This window comes from Barbus barbus (assembly GCF_936440315.1).
Source record: "Barbus barbus genome assembly, chromosome: 32".
Taxonomy (NCBI): Eukaryota; Metazoa; Chordata; class Actinopteri; order Cypriniformes; family Cyprinidae; genus Barbus; species Barbus barbus.
Genome location: NC_136760.1, coordinates 4,577,610 through 4,596,133, shown reverse-complemented (window position 1 = coordinate 4,596,133; position 18,524 = coordinate 4,577,610). Strand labels below are relative to the sequence as shown.

The 18,524-nt window shown below is 36.9% G+C and overlaps 1 protein-coding gene across 1 annotated transcript in view; it reads right to left on the bottom strand.

Annotated features, from left to right (window-relative positions):
• Positions 1–18,524, bottom strand: part of LOC306852147 (poly [ADP-ribose] polymerase tankyrase-2-like) — a 32,527-nt gene extending 14,003 nt beyond the window's left edge. The window contains exons 1-17 of the mRNA XM_079388810.1: positions 18,111–18,524; positions 16,851–17,075; positions 16,618–16,713; positions 15,894–15,930; positions 15,693–15,768; positions 15,391–15,485; positions 12,569–12,635; positions 12,275–12,461; positions 12,071–12,192; positions 9,349–9,440; positions 9,175–9,253; positions 6,676–6,847; positions 6,188–6,267; positions 5,916–6,061; positions 4,870–5,035; positions 4,249–4,468; positions 3,870–3,979 (exon numbers count right to left, since the gene is read on the bottom strand). Of these exons, the coding sequence (XP_079244936.1) occupies positions 3,870–3,979; positions 4,249–4,468; positions 4,870–5,035; positions 5,916–6,061; positions 6,188–6,267; positions 6,676–6,847; positions 9,175–9,253; positions 9,349–9,440; positions 12,071–12,192; positions 12,275–12,461; positions 12,569–12,635; positions 15,391–15,485; positions 15,693–15,768; positions 15,894–15,930; positions 16,618–16,713; positions 16,851–17,075; positions 18,111–18,288 (2,148 nt within the window). The 5' untranslated portion in view covers positions 18,289–18,524. The remainder of the gene's footprint in view (positions 1–3,869; positions 3,980–4,248; positions 4,469–4,869; positions 5,036–5,915; positions 6,062–6,187; positions 6,268–6,675; positions 6,848–9,174; positions 9,254–9,348; positions 9,441–12,070; positions 12,193–12,274; positions 12,462–12,568; positions 12,636–15,390; positions 15,486–15,692; positions 15,769–15,893; positions 15,931–16,617; positions 16,714–16,850; positions 17,076–18,110) is intronic.

The following is an 18,524-nucleotide window of genomic DNA, read 5'->3' as shown; positions in this document are numbered from 1 at the left end:
AGGCTTTGTTGTTAATTTTAACCTAAATGCCAAATGAGTACAAAATGTAGTTAACAGCTTTAGTTGGGAGAAATATTTTTCCTTGAATTAATTGGATATATTTGCAGTAAGCGAATAAATAAATAGTGTATTTCCCAGTATAATCATCACTAGCCATTGTTGACTCATGGTCATGTGCATCTTTTAATTCTTGGCATTTTACTGTTATTTTTTACCTTTTATGTTCTAGAGAAGAAAGGTTTGGATTGCCATAAGGTGCATAAATGATGACTTTCATTTTTGGTTGATCTATCCCTTTATCTTTCTCCAGGCATCGAACAGGCATATGTTTCCACTGCAGACATCCACTGCTTGTGCAAATGTGCAGTATTTTCAGGCAATGATGCATGGAATGATCAGTAAGCCTCCTCAAGCACTGAACAAATGAAAAGAAGAGCAGCAACCAAATAAAGATTTATGAAATAATACAGTAAGAGATAATTCTCCCGGTATATTAACAGGGGTTTGCATTGAGAAGGCTTAACTGCATCAGTAGATAAGCGGAAGACAAGAAGGAGAAAGATCTTCTTCCCCCGAGGTGACTTGTCCAGTAAGCACACAGAGAGTGAATACCGTCACGAGGTCCAGCGGCGACTGGCCTTCCTGGTTGCGGATCGTGGGGTCAGCCCCGTGAGCTAGAAGCAGCGCACACAACTGGGTCCTGCCTTTCTGCGCCGCCTCGTGCAAAGGAGTGAACGCCCACTTATCTGTGGCATTGACGCATGCGTTGTACTTGATGAGCAAAGCGGCCACATCCACATGCTGCAATGAAACACATGGAGCGGTCGTGCTCTTGGGTTGGTGTCTCTTTCAATTTCTGGAGAATGTCGCTGCCAAATGGCACTGGACCTTTTCCCTTTCCCAGCGGGTTATTATGAAATATAATGAGGTATGACACCTGCACAATTTTGAATAAAATGTCAATTTTGAATAGAATGTCCTTCTTTCACAGTAGTGTTTGGTGATGCCATGTTTGAAGCACAAATGAGAGCTGTGAAGACTGTTAAATTTCTGCCTGTTCCTCACATGTAGCTTTTGTAGGACTTGTAATAACAGTGCACATATCTTATGAATTGTATGGTGCTTATTTGTCAGATTTGGTGTTGGACAGCATTTGTTCAGGTTAACTGTATGGATAAAAACCCCAAACAAGACTGTGAACATTATTTTAAAGGGGTCATCGGATGTTGATATGATTCTTTAGGGTCTTAATGAAAGGTCTGTAACATACTGTGGTAAAAATTTCTCAATGGTAGTGTAAAAAACACATTCTTTACCCTGTCAAAATCAGCTCTTGTTTTCAGCACGCTGTTCTAGTTCATGTTGCTTTAAATCCTAGTGAGCTCTCTGACTCTGCCCCTCTCTTCCATGGAGTGACGAGCTGACCATAGATATGTGTAGATCCCCTTTTCGAACGCTCCAGATACATTGACGCATCAGCAATCTCGCATTCACCATAATAATCAATGAATATTCAAAGATATACAAACTTACAACTTGCAGTTGTAGATGCACACAGTCAATGCGCTCAAAGATTCGCAGACCGTTCCAAAAATGGCGGATGGCTTACGTATCGCGGCCCATAGAAACAGTCCATAATGAGGCATCTAGGTATATATACCTATGGAGCATACTAAACTTCAGCCGCAAAACTAGTTAACTAGCACATTATTAGAAAAGGCGATTTGCAAAGATTCATAAAACCCCTTATATTCACTTCTTCTGTAGATAAAGCTGGATAACGAATGATTCGGGTGAACGTAGATGCATTTATGTAGAGCGGGGCTCGGTGCATTCCCTAGTAATGTTAATCCTCTGCGTCTTCAGCGACTCAGATGTCAGGAGTAAATGACGACTGTTATATTCATTATTACATCCAACAACTAAACACTTCATTTGCTTAATCAGAGACATCTTGTCTTCCCCTGTACCGGAGGCGGACAGCTCTCAGCTCACTCAGGGCGGGTCTAAGATAAGACAGCCTTGTCAATCAACTATCGTGGGAGCGGTCTGTGCAGAACTACGTCATTCTGACAGTGTTCTCAGAACAGCCTGATTTGAGAATTTAAAAAAAAACACTGGGTGGATTTTTATCATTATAGGATGTATGTGTACACACACTTCCAACACACATTTATGTTCAAACAACTTGTAAAGTGAATTTTGCATCCGATGACCCCTTCTCCTTTTGTGTTCTATGGAAGAAAGTCATGCAGGTTTAAAAAGACATGAAGGTAAAAAATAATTACATTATGTTCATTTTCTAAATAATTTTTTCCCCATACATACATATATATATATATATATATATATATATATATATATATATATAATTTTTTTTCAGATTATTTCAGATATCAGAGAAAAGGGAAAATGTTGAGAAAGGAAAACTGATTTTTACAGAAACAAAATGTTGACTTAGTTGACTTTTACAGATGTAGACCATCAGACTTCTGTGATTTAGAGAAAGGAATAACATGCATACAAATCTGCTTTCCGAACTGAACAAAACAATGAAAAGTTTTTCTTCATATCAGTAAAGACCAAAAGCTTGCAATAAGACTACATTTCTGAGTAAATAACACATGAGAATTGGCCCACATAAAATTCTCAAAACATATGACCTAACAATAATTAAGCTGTATTTTATTATTATAATACAATATATCATATAATATAACTAGTGCTGTCAATTAATTAAAAAAAATTAGTTTTTTGTTCCTGAAATTAATCGCGATTAAGGTTTGGAACGACACGAGGGTGAGTAATTAATGACAGAATTAAAATTTTTGAGTGAATTAACATATATCGCCATTTTGGTAACTTCATGACTTAACTGACGACATAACTACGACATTAGCCGCTAGTAGTTTCTTTTGCGCTTTGATATGAAATGATACAAGCTACAGTGGCACCGGTGCCTTCGTGTGTGCAATAGAAGAACATGCGCTACGAGCACAGTACCGTTTCTGCACTCGTTTGACTCGCGCTTGGCGCTGAGATGAAGTTGGAGTGTGCATCTAAAACATATCCCGTTTGATGTGGTCATAAAGTTCTGCGTTTAAATAAACGAATGTTCTTGTCAAGAAAAATCAGACAGAAGCAGCAGTTGTGAGTGGGGTGGCCAACCCTAGCCCCGCCCCCGCGTTAAATATTTTTAACGTGTTAAACTGAAAAAAATGTATCACCTGCGTTAATGCTTATTTTGACAGCACTAAAATAACAATATAAATCCATAATAAATGCATGTTTGTAGTAAGCATTACACAACATTATACCATAAGGCTTGATTAGGATTGTTTGACATTTCACAAAATGTGAAATTATTTCCAGGCCTGTCGACCACAGCTTTATGTTTTCTCCAAATTATTTCAGTTATTTCAAAAGTCCTTACAGAAGTGTAACTTGTTTTGTGTAGTGGCCGCATTACCACCATTTTGTCAATTACTCTGTGTGTGTGTATATGCGCGTGTTAATGTATAATTTTAAACTACTGGAATGTAGCTTGACCAATCAAATTAACAGACCAGAACTAAGTGTTGTATAAAATGCAGATTATGCCCTTTTTTTTTAAAGAAAAGTGACACAATTAAATTCACCACAAACCAATATAAAGCAACATTTGCATCACATTTGACATTTTGGTCATGACATTAAACCAAACCAAACACAACCAAAAATAAAGAATACTTTAAAATAAACACCTCTGTTTTAGAAAACAATTCATTTTTTCCCCTTACAAGGTTTTTTGAGTAAGAGTTTTTTTTAGTCATGTACATATGTAACTTTTATCAAGCATGTTAATGGCCATGTACTGGAGCATCACTCACCCCATAAGATGCAGCATTGTGGAGGGGAATGAGACCACCTTTATCCTGAGAGTTCACCTCTGCCCCGTGTTGCAGCAGATATTCAGCCACCTCCAGATTATTATAGCCAGCTAAGCATACACACAAAACAAACACCACCAACATGAAAATATCCAGTTTTATGAAATATTTCATATTTTACTCATGAGCTGGTTTAAACTGGACTAGCAGGAGCTAGTCGCTAGTCGCTTAGAACCAGTTTAGGACCAGCACATGACCAGCTAAAGACCAGCTTAAGCCAGCTCAAACCAGCAGCCATGCATCAATACCTAACCAGCATATGCTGTTTTTTCAACAGGGCAGTGGAAAATGAAAGGATCATACTCTGATCCACACCTACCTGCCAGGTGCAGCGGTGTGGAGTGCCGCCCCTGCATGTCTCGGCAGTTCACATTGTCTGGAGTGCAGAGCTTTTTAACGCGAGCTAAGCAGCCTTTCTTGGCGGCGTCCAGCAGTGCTGCATCACCCCTGAGCAGATCCTGAATATCCGTATCTCTGTCCTTCACCAAGTCCAGAGGGGTGTTTCCATCACGGTTCTTTTTGGTCGGGTCAGCACCATGCTATAAATTCAATTCAATTCAGCTTTATTACCATGACTGTGTAACACAATGTTGCCAAAGCATTAACATATATATAACAACAACAACATAAATAATAATATATAAAATCCATCTAAATAAATGAAAAGATAAAGTAAGTCAGTTTCAAGTTAATCATGTATAACATCTGACATTGTGAATGGTTAATACATATTTAGCAGCTATTGCAGCTGTGTTATCATCTTCTCCAAGTAAGAAGGGCATTTTCTCAGTATCACGATGGGATCAGGGCTTCAACTCTGCATGCTGTATCATGGAAGTACTTCGTTATAGTGTAGTGAACATAGCGCTAAAGAAAAATCACTGTCATTGATAATGTAAATGATTAAATTTAAAAACTGAAGAGTGGAGTTCTTGGATACCTGAAGCAGCAGTTTGCAGATCTCATATTTGCCCTTGGCGGCCGCCTCATGCAGTGGGGTGAACTTCCACAGGTCGGCCACGTTAACCACAGCACCATGAAGGACAAGGAGCTCCGCAACCTCATAATGCCCATAAGAGCAGGCATTGTGCAAGGGAACCAGACCACTATGTCACACAAAAACATGACACACAAAACCAATATGGAAACGTGTGTCTTTTTGCCATTTGTTGCACCAGTGTTTCTTAAAGAATTCAAGAAGTTCTTATACAGTTTGCAGAAGCAACTAAATAAGGATATGCTATTTTTGGAACATATTTTATGTTTTATTTTATGTTTTACTTAAAAAATACATTTTACAGATTATTTTAATACTTAATTTAACTGTGTATTAACTGTTTTATTAAAAAAAGAATGTTCTAAAAATGAAAATATATATTACATTTCATTGAATAACCTCTGTTTAATGAGAGAGAACATGTACATGTCTATTTCAATAAAAGTCATGTCTGTTTATGTATGATGTACTTTTTTTATTATTTTAATGTAGCACCATTGTATGAAGGCCCAAAATCCATTAGAAATGAACAAATTAATGAATAAATTTTATAACAGGAAAATAAATAACGGATTAAATGACTTGATAAAATAAAGAAAAAAAGAAATGCAAAAAAAAGAAAACCATACAAAAATAAATTCAGGACTAAATTGAATTAAAAATATATTGCATTTGTTTTCTCAAAGCATATATTCCATTATTTATGTTCCTATTATTACATTCTTTTATTTATTTTCAATTTTTGCAAGTTTGGGTCTCCATACAAGAGTCATGCGTTCATGACAATGCAGCCAGTGAAATAGTCAGATGCTATCTATTTATTGTTTTTGTATTATTTTGGGATAAACACGTATCTCATTCAGTTTAGACTGTAGGCTCTAGCTAATTCTGGAAAAATATAATTTTAATGTGCTGTGGCTTTGCAGAGGTGCACAAATTCTCTTTCTTTTTGACTCTACATTTGGATCTCTGGTCTTGTGACATCTCACCCCTTGTCTTTAGCATGTACATCAGCTCCGTGCTGCAGCAGATACTCCACCACAGCCACACGGTTGTATCCCGCAGCGAAGTGCAGAGGTGTGGACTGCCTTCCCTCAACGTCTCTACAGTTCACGTTCTGAAGAGTACAGAGCTTCTACATGGAAAGGTGAAGAACAATGTCCGCTCTAACATGGGAATCTGGTATAATCAAATTCATAATGATTCCACAACTATATGGGAGAAAAAACATCTCACTTTTTGGTGTATTTTTAGTTCTTACCTTTACGACTTCCAGATCTCCTGATTTTGAGGCCTCTAACAGCTGCCTGTCCGTATCTGGGTTGCCTGTGCATGCTCCCTCTAGGAATCAAAAAATATTTTCTATAACTGCAAACATTAGCACTTTACAGTGTTTCACTCACATTTTTGACTAGATATAGTGTGCAAACTGCATGTTGAAATTAAATTAAAACGGCACAATTGCTTATGATCGACTGTTGATGAATTATGTTGAAAATCGAATGCCAATCCACCGAACGAATATTCAAAATATATATATATATATATATAAAATATTTTTCTTGTAAATGTCTCCTTGTGTCCCTTTATTAAGAAATTAATTATAGATAGATATATATATATATATAGAATTAAGTTATTTATAGATACATTTTTATTGCACCTTTTTTCAAAATTTCTAAGAAGAAAGTCATACAGGTTTTGAAGGACATGAGGGTGAGGAAATGGTGAATCTGAAGTAAACGTCACCATGCAGTATCTCCTGAATGCTTTCATTGGCGAGCTGGAAGGGTGAGAAGCCCTGTAGAGAGGTGATGAGCGGGTCACATCCAGCACTCAGGAGCATACGACAGGTCTGCAGATGGCCGCAGCGAGCCGCGCGGTGCAGCGCCGTCTGACCCAGGTTATCTACTGCATTCACCTGCACAAAACAACAACACGCTGACAGAAAATAACTGAACATATTTGCAGTATAAATCAGCAGCTGTGCTTCCCAGAAATTTACAGCAAAAAATACAGCAGCAACATTTATAGTTTTATAGATTTAACTTGCATTTATGGTAGTGCTGTCAAAACGATTAATTGTGATTAATCGCATCCAAAATAAAAGTTTTTGTTTACATAATATATGTGTGTGTTCTGTGTATATTTATTATGCATATATAAATACACACACATACAGTATATAGTTACATGTCTATATTTATATTAATATATAAATATACTTAATATATGAGCATAACATATTTTCTGAAATGTATACATGCATGTGTGTGTATTTATATATACATAATAAATATACGCAATACACACAACATATTTTATGTAAACAAAAACTTTTATTGTGGATGCGAATGATCGCTATTAATTGTTTGTAAAACAGTGTATATTTTATTAACTGATAATGTTAATATACCAACCAACTGAAGTACTAAAATCAGTTTTGTACCTTTATGCTGAGACCCACCATAAAAACATAGGTAGCAATGAGAAAGCCACATGCAATAATCATTAATTTATCAACATAAGATGTAACATAATGCCTAATGTACATAACTGATAAGGAAAAAAAAACTAAGAAACATAGTTATTTAAATGGAAAAAACATCAACTGTGTAGTGTCACATAGGAAATTCTGGGAATGTCAATTTACTATTTTTTTTTCACTTTTAAAAACTCATACATTTAGCAGTATTTTACTGTACATTACATGACATTACTTATAGAGGGAACTTACTGTTAATCGATTAACAGGTTTTTACTGTAGCATTTTTACAGCTTTTTACTTTTAAAATTACAAATTTATTAAATTTTTTTTTGCAAAGTACCAGTGCATTACAATCAACATAATTTTTGTTTGTTTCTATAAACTCAGGGACAAGTCAAAATATTTTTTTATGTATTTCCGAGAGACACTGCCCTAGTGAAAAATAAATATACTAAAATGTATTTGAAATACATTTATTTCATGCACATAATGGCACAGCCATATCACCCTGCAGCCCAAGACTGGTTGCCCACTGAAGCTAGGCAGGGTTGAGCCTGGTCAGTACCTGGATGGGAGACCTCCTGGGAAAACTAGGTTGCTGTTGGAAGAGGTGTTAGTGAGGCCAGCAGGGGGTGCTCACCCTGCGGTCTGTGTGGGTCCTAACGCCCCAGTATAGTGACGGGGACACTATACTGTCAAAAGCACCGTCTTTCAGATGAGACGTTAACCCAAGGTTCTGACTCTTTGTGGTCACTAAAAATCCCCTGGCACTTCTCATAAAGAGTAGGGGTTTAACCCCGGTGTCCTGGCCAAATTCCCTCCACTGGCCCTTATCAATCATGGCCTCCTAGTAATCCCCATCCACTTGATTGGCTCTATCACTCTCTCCTCTCCACCTGTAGCTGGTGTGTGGTGAGCGCACTGGCGCTGTTGTACTGTGGCTGCCGTTGCATCATCCACTGGTGGTGGTTGAGGAGAGACCCCCACATGATTGTAAAGCACTTTGGGTGTACGGCAATACACAATAAAAGCGCTATATAAATGCATCATTCATTCATTAATTCATAATACAAATTCATTTGCCAAATACATTTACATGCTGTATTTATGTACTTACTACAAATACCCTGCAATTACACTTTCGTATAGGTATACTAAACTGGTATACTTAAAGTCTGCTAAATTGGAACAACTTATTTTGTACTTAATGCACTTTAATTGTGTGGAAGTAGTGCTGAAGTCCAAATAAATATATACTGAAGTGTATTTGATTGTGCTAAAATGCAACTATTGCAAGTATACTTCAGGTACACTTTAAATTTCTTGCATTTAAAGACTGATATTATTCAAAAATCATACAATCCTCATCAATAGTGACATTAAAACACATTTTAGAAATGTGTGTTGTGCACAAATAGTACTCCAAATAAAGTTTAATTATCATTTTTATGTAAGTAAGTCTCAAGCGATATGTCAGTAAATGCGTTAATAGATTTTGAACTATACTTAGTATGAAATAAATGTATTCAATGGATATTCAACAAGACAAAACATAAAGCATGGGACTTGGGAAGTCACTGGATTATGTACTAAAGGAATATGAAAAATGAAATGGTCCAATTTTAATTGCATGTTCAATCCCAGATTTATGTATTTTCATTCCTGATGACCTAACTAGAGGCAGACAAAATGAATGTGACAACATCATGCCTATGTATAATTGAGTACTCTTTACTGCAGCTGTGAAAAATCTCACTTACCTTCGCCTCGTGTTTCACCAACACCTCGATGATGTCATTGTGGGACTTCTCAGCGGCAAGATGCAGAGGTGTGAGGAAGCTGTGTGAAAGACAGAGATCCAGAAGTTATTACTGCACATGATACAAATTCATGTGTTAAATAAATCCTTTGAACATCGTTACTGACTGACTCACTCTTTGTTCTTTTCATTGACGTTGGAGCCTTTCCTGAGCAGCAATTCACAGATCTGTTTCCTCTTGGGATAGGGCGACGTGGAGACACAATGCTATCAAAGACAATCACAGAAATCTCTTTTATTCACTTCAACTCCTATAAAACCATAATCAAAAATGTTCTTTGGATGCTCTGTGTTCTATTGTAGTATTCACAGGTGTGCGGATATCAAATATTCTTTAACGCCTTGAAATGTGGCTCATCAAATAGGATTTTAGAGCCGGAAATATGCTTTTTACAGTTAATGTTTTGAGCCTTTAAAGGGGTCATATGATGCAATTTAATGCTTTCCTTTGTTTTTGGAGTATTACAAGCTGTTTGTGCATATATAAGATCTGTAAAGCTGCAAAGATTAAAGTCTCAAACCCAAAGAGATAGACCTATCCTTAATAAAAGTTAAGACTCTGCCACGCCTTCCTAAAACGGCTCGTTCAAACATGCCCCCACGTCTACGTTCCCATGGTGTGGGAAGATTTGCATAACACCGCCCAAACGTATACGCAATGAAAGAAGGCATAACTTTCATTCACACTGTAGTATTGTTGCTGCCGCCGCCATGTCGTAGAGACACTGTGTGTTTCGTCGTGAAAGCGAAAGTACTTTGTTTGGCCTTCCAAATGAGTACACAACTAAAAATCAGTGGTTAAGTTATATTTACAACACTGTTCCAGAACAGTGCAACGCAAATAGTAGAGTGTGTGCAGCGCATTTTACAGAGGACCGTTTCCTGAACCTTGGAGAGTGTAGCCTACAATGTGAACACTATGAATGGCTGTGGGGCAATTCCAACGTTGTAAGGACAGTCTGGTGCATCTGACTCACAGCCTGTAAGTACGTTTCGATATTTGAAGAATTTGCTACTGACTAATCAAAGCGAGTTTTGAGCAGTGTAGAGTAGTGCTTGTTTGGTGTTTCTCCGATCACAAACGCAGACATGATGTTATGTTTATGCGGCGCAATCCTCACTAATGCAACAAATTACTTCGTTTATAGTGGGTTTTATTGTTTTAGTCGCGTCGCGCCAGGACATGGCATCACAACATGGTAAGGGGCGTAACATTTCCGTCTCACGCTTGAGGTATTCGGCCAATCACAATGCACTGGATACCTGTCCAATCAGAGCACACCTCGCTTCTCAGAGCGATGAGCTTTGTAAAAATCGACGCGTTTCAGAAAGGCGGCGCATAGAGGAGCAACAATAATGTACAGTATGTGGAAAATAATGTGTTTTTTGAACCTCGAACCACGTAAACACATTGCATTACACCAAATACACAAAATATTGTTCTTTTTAGCAACATCATATGACCCCTTTAAATCAGTGGTTTCCAACCCCGCTTGTTGCTAAAGGGGTCTCCAAGCTCGCAAACACAAATAGGGATGAAACAATTACAGTACGACAATAAACCAAGATGAAAGTTCAGATGGTTAGTACTGCATTTTAATATTCTGAATTATCATTAAAACCGTATTTGATTAGCTAAATTTGAAAAACTCATGTAAATACTCTTGAACATTAAGCAAGGGCACCATTCAGCGTTCGTTTTGTTTTGTGTGAAAATATGGTGGAAGGCAGTGAAAGGTTTTAAGGAAGCAAATTATATGAAATAAAATATGAATGAATTATATGAATGTCTCTCTGAAGGTAACTGACTGTCTTGAGAAAAGTGTTGATGGCATTTTCTTTTCATCTTTTCTCTGTATAATTGCAGCACTGCTTTGTTTACAGCGGTTACCGGGGAAACAGCTCTATTTCTCCTCTTCCATAAGCGCCACCTGCTGTCAGTCAGTGGATTTACAATTTCATTCAGCCTTTTACCATTTTGGTTCAAAACGATGCAAATGCACCGTTGTAAATTTTTACCTATTGATGAAAAATAGGCTAATGTGTGCATTTTAAAAATCGGATAATTATTAACAGAACAGCATGGTTTATTGTAGTAAACCAACCAACATTTTTTGTTCATTTAAAATCCGGCCATCATTGTTAATGTCATTATTTGAATGTTTGTGTTGTTGCATTAAAACATAACAGCTCATTTTTAATGGGGGTTGTTAAAAATTTTGATTATTAAAATAGAGGTCCTCTGGTTGGGAACTACTGTTTTAAATATAATGATTTAAATAAGAAAATATTTTTTGTCGAATTTCCAGAAAAAATGTACCAGTCAAAAGTTTAGGTTCAGTGTGATTTTTACTCAGACTTTTATTCAGAAAGAAAGGCATTAAGTTATTCAAAATTGAGAGTAAACACTTTTATAATAATAATAAAAACAAATTTTAAACAAATGCTGTTCTTTTAAAAGGTATCACGGTTTCTACAAAAATATTAAGCAGCACGACTGTTCCCAGCATTAATAATAATATGAAGAAATGTTTTTTGAGCAGCAAATGAGCATATTAGAATGATTTCTGAAGGATCATGTGACACTGAAGACTGGAGTAATGATGCTGAAAATGTATCTTTGATTACAGGAATAAATTACATTTTAAAATATATTAAAACAGAAAACACTTATTTTAAATTGTAATAATATTTCACAACATTACTGTTTTACTACATTTTTAATAGAATAAATGCAGATTTAGTGAACATAAGAGATTTCTAATAATTATTCATTATGTGTAGCGTATTTATTAAATAATTATATTATTTGTTAAATAATACAAATATAACCTTACTAGAGCTGTTTCTTGCGTTAGAGGGTGTTTGAAGTTGATGGTCTCAAGGGAGAGGTGTTTTTTAAAGCGTGCCATGTCCGCCTCACGTGCCGCCTGCAGCAAAGAATGACCTCTGAACTCATCTGCAACAAAGAGCAGCACCCCGTCAGTCAATGACGATCCAGAAAAAATGAGAGTTGGTCTTTGTAGCAGTCACACGCTTACACGCCAGGCGCTCTTTCAGAAAGGCGGTCGGGGCCAGATCGATGGCGCTCTTGTTGTGGCAGTTGAGGAAGGTGGGGTCGGCGCTGTAGCTGAGCAGGAGCGAACAGACCTCCACTCTGTTTTTTGAGGCTGCCTCATGTAAAGGTGTGAACTGCCACAGGTCCATAGCATTGACACAAGCACCATGCTGAGTAAAAATGAACAGATGGAGTGCTGTTATTACTTTGGCTAAAACCAACAAATTCAGAACAAGATAGCAGACAAGAAAGAAAAGTGTGAATAGCATAAACCTACCTTCACAAGCAACTCAGCTACCTCATAGTGACCGTATGAACAGGCGTTATGAAGAGGCACAAGATCACTGTAAACAAGACCAAATTGAATACACAAGATTTTGTGAGTACAATAATGAAGAAAGATTTTTGACTTTTGGCTACACTGCCTTTATATGAATGATTGGGTTCAAAGTTAAGTAAACTATTTTGAGTCAAGGGGATAATACACATAGTTTTGAAAGTATTGCCATAATTATACATGTTAACGTGAGACTAGTATAATCAAATTAAATACTAACCTCATCTGTACAAAGCTACATCAATTTAATATTTATGCACTGTTATTAAAGGAATAGTTCCTCGAAAAATTACAATTTGCTGAAAATGTACTCACACTCAGGCCTTTCAAGATGTAGGTGAGTTTGTTTTCTCATGGGAACAGATTTGGAGAAATTTGGCATTACATCACTTGCTCATAAATGGATCCCCTGCAGTGAATGGGTGCCGTCAGAATGAGAGTCCAAACAGTTGATAAAACATCACAATAATTTACAAGAAATCCACACAACTCCAGTCCATTAGTTAACATCTTGTGAAGTGAAAAACTGTTTGTTTGTTTGTATGAAATAAAAAACTGTGGCTTCCGGATAAAATACACATGAAGATAAAAATATTTTAATGTTGGATTTGTTTCTTACAAACACACAGTTTTTCACTTTACAAAACGTTAATTGATGGACTAGATTTGTGTAGATTGCTTGTGGATTATGGTGATGCATTTATCAGCTAATTCTGACGGCACCCATTCACTGCAGAGGATCCATTTATTAGCAAGTGATGTAATGCTACATTTCTCCAAATCTGATCAGATGAAGAAACTAACTCATCTATGTCTTGGCTGGCCCGAGGGTGAATACGTTTTCAATAAATTTAAATTTTTTGGGTGAAATACTCTTTTAAAACTGCGTTTTTCCATCTCAAAAACATATCTAAATTGCGACCTATGCTCTCAACGTCAAATGCAGAAATACTAATTCATGCGTTTATGACCTCAAGGTTAGATGCTTTACTGGGTGGTTATTCTGCACGCTTGATCAACAAACTACAGTTGGTCCAAAATGCAGCAGCTAGAGTCCTTACTAGAACAAGGAAGTATGACCATATTAGCCCGGTTCTGTCAATACTGCACTGGCTCCCTATCAAACATCGTATAGATTTTAAAATCTTGTTAATTACTTATAAAGCCCTGAATGGCTTAGCTCCTCAGTACTTGAGCGAGCTCTTATCACATTATAGTCCTCCATGTTCGCTGCGTTCTCAAAACTCGGGCCGTTTGATAATACCTAGAATATCAAAATCGACTGCGGGCGGCAGATCCTTTTCCTATTTAGCACCCAAACTCTGGAACAATCTATCTAACACTGTTCGGGAGGCAGACACACTCTGTCAGTTTAAATCTAGATTAAAGAAACATTTCTTTAACCTGGCTTACACATAACACACTACTATACTTCTATTATTCAAATCCGTTAAAGGATTGTTAGGCTGCATTAATTAGATCAACCGGAACTGGGAACACTCCTCATAACACATGATGTACTCGTTACATCGTAAGAAGAATGGCATCTCCGCTAATATTTGTCTGTTTCTTTCTTATTCTGTTTCTCAGTCCGTGTCCGGATCAGATGGTGGATCGGCACCGGGAGATGATGTCTGCAGCCTTGATCATCCGCGGAGGCCGGACACCTGGATTAGCCCCGGGGACATATCCCCAGTGAAGACCTTGACTAAAAATACAATAAAACTAAAAATAAAACAAAATAACTAAAAATATAATAAAATACCTAACTACATAATACTATTATTGTTAGAAATTGCAACAATATAAAAATAGAAATATAATACATTTATACATTTAAAATTGTAATTAAATCAATATTTAAACAAATAAACAATAATATCCTGGCCAGAGGAGAACTGGCCCCCCGACTGAGCCTGGTTTCTCCCAAGGTTTTTTTCTCCATTCTGTCACAGAGGGAGTTTTGGTTCCTTGCCACTGTTGCATCTGGCTTGCTCAGTTGGGGACACTTGATTTCTAGTGATTATCGTCAATTTGATTGCACAGATACTATTTAAACTAATCTGAGCTAGACAATGACATCACTGAATTCAATAATGAAATGCCTATAACTGAAAATTGAGTGTTTAATCTTATTTTTATACATTACTGACACTCTATCCTCCAATCTGATACTGTTAAGTGCTTTGACACAATCTGTATTCTTAAAAGCGCTATATAAATAAAGGTGACTTGACTTGACTTAAAATTCTGGCCAACATGGCCAGTATTAACATTATAATGTACTGTATGAAAAATGAAAATAGGATGCAGCTTTTTGATAACCACTTTTTGGGAACCACTGACAATGATTATTTTGATAATCAATGAATCTGTCTTTATATTTATTTGATTAATCATTTAATTGGATTCAAAATTATTACTCAAAAAAATGTTCATTTTAATTACAAATTACTCCGTTTTAATCCAATATCCACCAATACTGATAATTTTTTTTTTTAATGATCTTATCAGCCGATAAAGCAATATGGTACTGATAGTACTGTGCATCTGTAGTAAGGTAGTAAAGCCCACAACATTGCACAATACACGCACAAGCATTAAAAAAAGACTGGAGTTATGCCTACGGAGCATCTTGACTTCCATTGTGAGTGCTTCACAAGTTTTATTTGATTTTTTACAAACTGCATTTCTGTGCTAAGTGAAAGAATAGAGCTTAACTTGTACTGCACTTCAAGTCACACTGGAGATAGACATCGTACCCTTTGTCTTTTGCGTGCACGTCAGCTCCATGCTGCAACAACAGCTGCACTGTCTTCACGCGATTATAACCCGCAGCCAAATGCAGAGGCGTGGACTGAAACCAACAAACAATCCATTCACAAACACATATGCAAATGATTTATTCAAACCTGGAGAGATTACACATGCAATGCCTGGCTACATTATGTGTCTTATGTGAGTGGCTCAACAATGTTAAGAACATTTGAATATGGTTATACATTAACAATCACACTGTCAAACAGATACGGAGATAAATTTAGCCTATATATATAAAACTCACCTTCCTTCCATCACTAGCGGAACAGTTCACATTTAATGGTGTGAGGAGGCTCATCAGTTTTTCTTCATTTCCACTTCTGTATAAAAGCATTGAGCACCAAGTCAATTAAAGGAACAATGCTAGTCACGACAGCAATTTAGCTCAGCAATATTCATCTCTCCTCAGGCCTCCTGAACAATTTTGAGCTTAAATTGTTATTACCGTGCGCTCTCGAGGAGTTCATCCTTTCTATAGTCACCTAGATTTAAGAAAGAATGAAGTATATTAACATAAATGGAAATCTCATTTGAGCCTAAATGAAAGGAAAGTCACCAGCAAATTGCCAATTACTAGCCTTATAAACAAATAGTGCATAGGAAATTATGGGAATCAAAATTAACCTCTCAATCGCTTGAAATAGCATCTGTCAATGCACCCAACAGGGCAAGCTGCATTAAACTATATGCTATTCAGTTTGAAGCACTTAATATGACACATTCTCATGTTAAGGACAACTTGGGTCACATAGCTCACTTTGTGATCTCCACCATATTTCTGATGCATTTTGTACATGGAAATGTGTGAAAAAAATCACTACTGTAATGTGATGTAACTGGTGGATATTTTTTGACATGATGACTTTTACATGATACTTGTCAAGTGTATATAATGAGTTGTTCCAAAAGACTTACAAATAGGTTTGGTAAGTCTTTTGGACCTATTTATAAAAAAAAAACATCCATTCAAAGGAATCATTTCTTTATGAATCGCACCACACTGCATGTGTGGGCAACTCATGATGAAAATGAAGCATGTTTTTGTTCATTTACTGTCCTTCTATCATTTCACAACAGTCTTCATTTTCATTATTTTCAATTGGACTGCAGACTAGTTTTGGATAAAACTGGATCCTGATCCCAAGTCTGAGGTTTGAGAGCTCACTCACCGGTCAGTACAGCTTTGGTGGAGGGTTCAGCCAGGTCAAGCGCTGTCCTTCCATCAGTGTTTCGGATCGTTGGCTCAGCACCATGTTGCAGCAAAACTACAAATGACAAATATGATTTAAACAGCTGCATTATACATTCAACATGCAAACGAGGCTTAATCCAGGTTTAATGTACTTTTTTCATCAAAACAAGTTGAAAGCATCCTGTAAACTTTATCACTAAGAGGCTTTACCGATGCAGACGTCGGTCTTGCCCTTGATGGCAGCCTCGTGCAGCGGGGTGTAATTCCAGTTGTCTCTGGAGTTGGCATCGGCCCCGTGTCGCAGGAGCAGGTTGACGACTTCAGCGTGACCAAACGAGCAGGCGTTGTGGAGCGAGATGAGGCCACCATCATCGCGGGCGTGCACATTTGCTCCGTGCTGAAGGAGGTAGTCCACCACATCTCTACGGCCAAAACCTGCCACAGAAGAGTGGGCCGTCACACAGCCGTGGGCTTAATAGATGGACCGCTTCCATTAGGCACAACTTCAACATTACACTGTGTGATACTGAGATTTTTAGGGAATTTCGTCAATATCATGCAAAAAAATCAATAAAACACTAATAAACACTAATAATTTTTTTTTTAAATAGTGTCAGTGAAAACAACATAGTTGTGTTTATTATATGTCAAACGGAGTAATACTAATTACTATTACAATTATTATCATTATGGGATGTAAGACTTATTTTCATGACAGGTGTCTCAACATTTTTTCTTTACAATCAATCATTTTACTGAAAACATAACATGTACAACCTTTTTTATAATAGAAAACCATAATCCAATTTATGATTTTATTTTTAAAATAATAATTGCATTACTTAATTTGATTATAATTTTGATTTTAATCATTATTTTAAAATTAATAATTGTATTTGTATTTTATTCATTAATCTGCACAATTAGTAATTTAACTATGCATTAATTTTAGCCTTTGCAAGTTTTCACTATACTTAAACAATAAAAGTTGTATGTAAACTACATATAAACCATATTAGTATTTGTAGTTTAGTATAAAAAAACATAACTAGGTGTCTATGCTGCATTTCACATATAAATATATTAATAGCAATTACAACAACATGTGATTTCAAGTGTATCAGAAAGATACATATACGCATAGAAGCACATGGTGTTCCCAGCAGCCTACTTAATTATATATTTACAGTAATAATGAAATTACACTAGCAATTAATTTATCTCAAAAACCCTATATATGATCACAAAAGCTTTTGTCTTGTGTAACTGATTAATTATTAATGATATGCAAATACAACTGTGTTTGGGATAAATTATACAATGCCAGTGATACTGATGTTGATACAGATAACATCTATTGAAAGAACAGAAAAGAAAATAATAGACATATAGAACATGTTTGAATAAATTAGAATCTTGGTTTAGAAAACAAAACGAATAGAACGGAATAGGAAGGAGAGTGGCGCTCACCCGCAGCGAAGTGCAGTGGGGTGGATTTCCTCCCTGCGGTGTCCCTGCTGTTCACATTCACCGGACACAGGAGCCTCTTCACCCGCCCCAGATCTCCGCTCCTGCAGGCCTCGAACAGCTCCCTGGGCTCGGCGGACCCGGAGCTCTCCATGACCCCCGAGAAGCGCCGGACCGGCATGGACAAGCTATGGGAGGACAGTGGGAAATGCGGAATGCACACTATCCCGAAGGCTTGACATGAAGGCCGGAAGATCTCCACAGTTAAAGCATTTCAATAACAGCCACTGAAGAGAAGAAATGATTCGGCTCGAGTGTATTTGGCTGTTCCTATACAGAGCTGTCAGTCCAGCGGTGCCTCAAAACCACAGAAATTAAAACAACGCATAGAATGTCGATTTCTCCTGAACGAGGAAT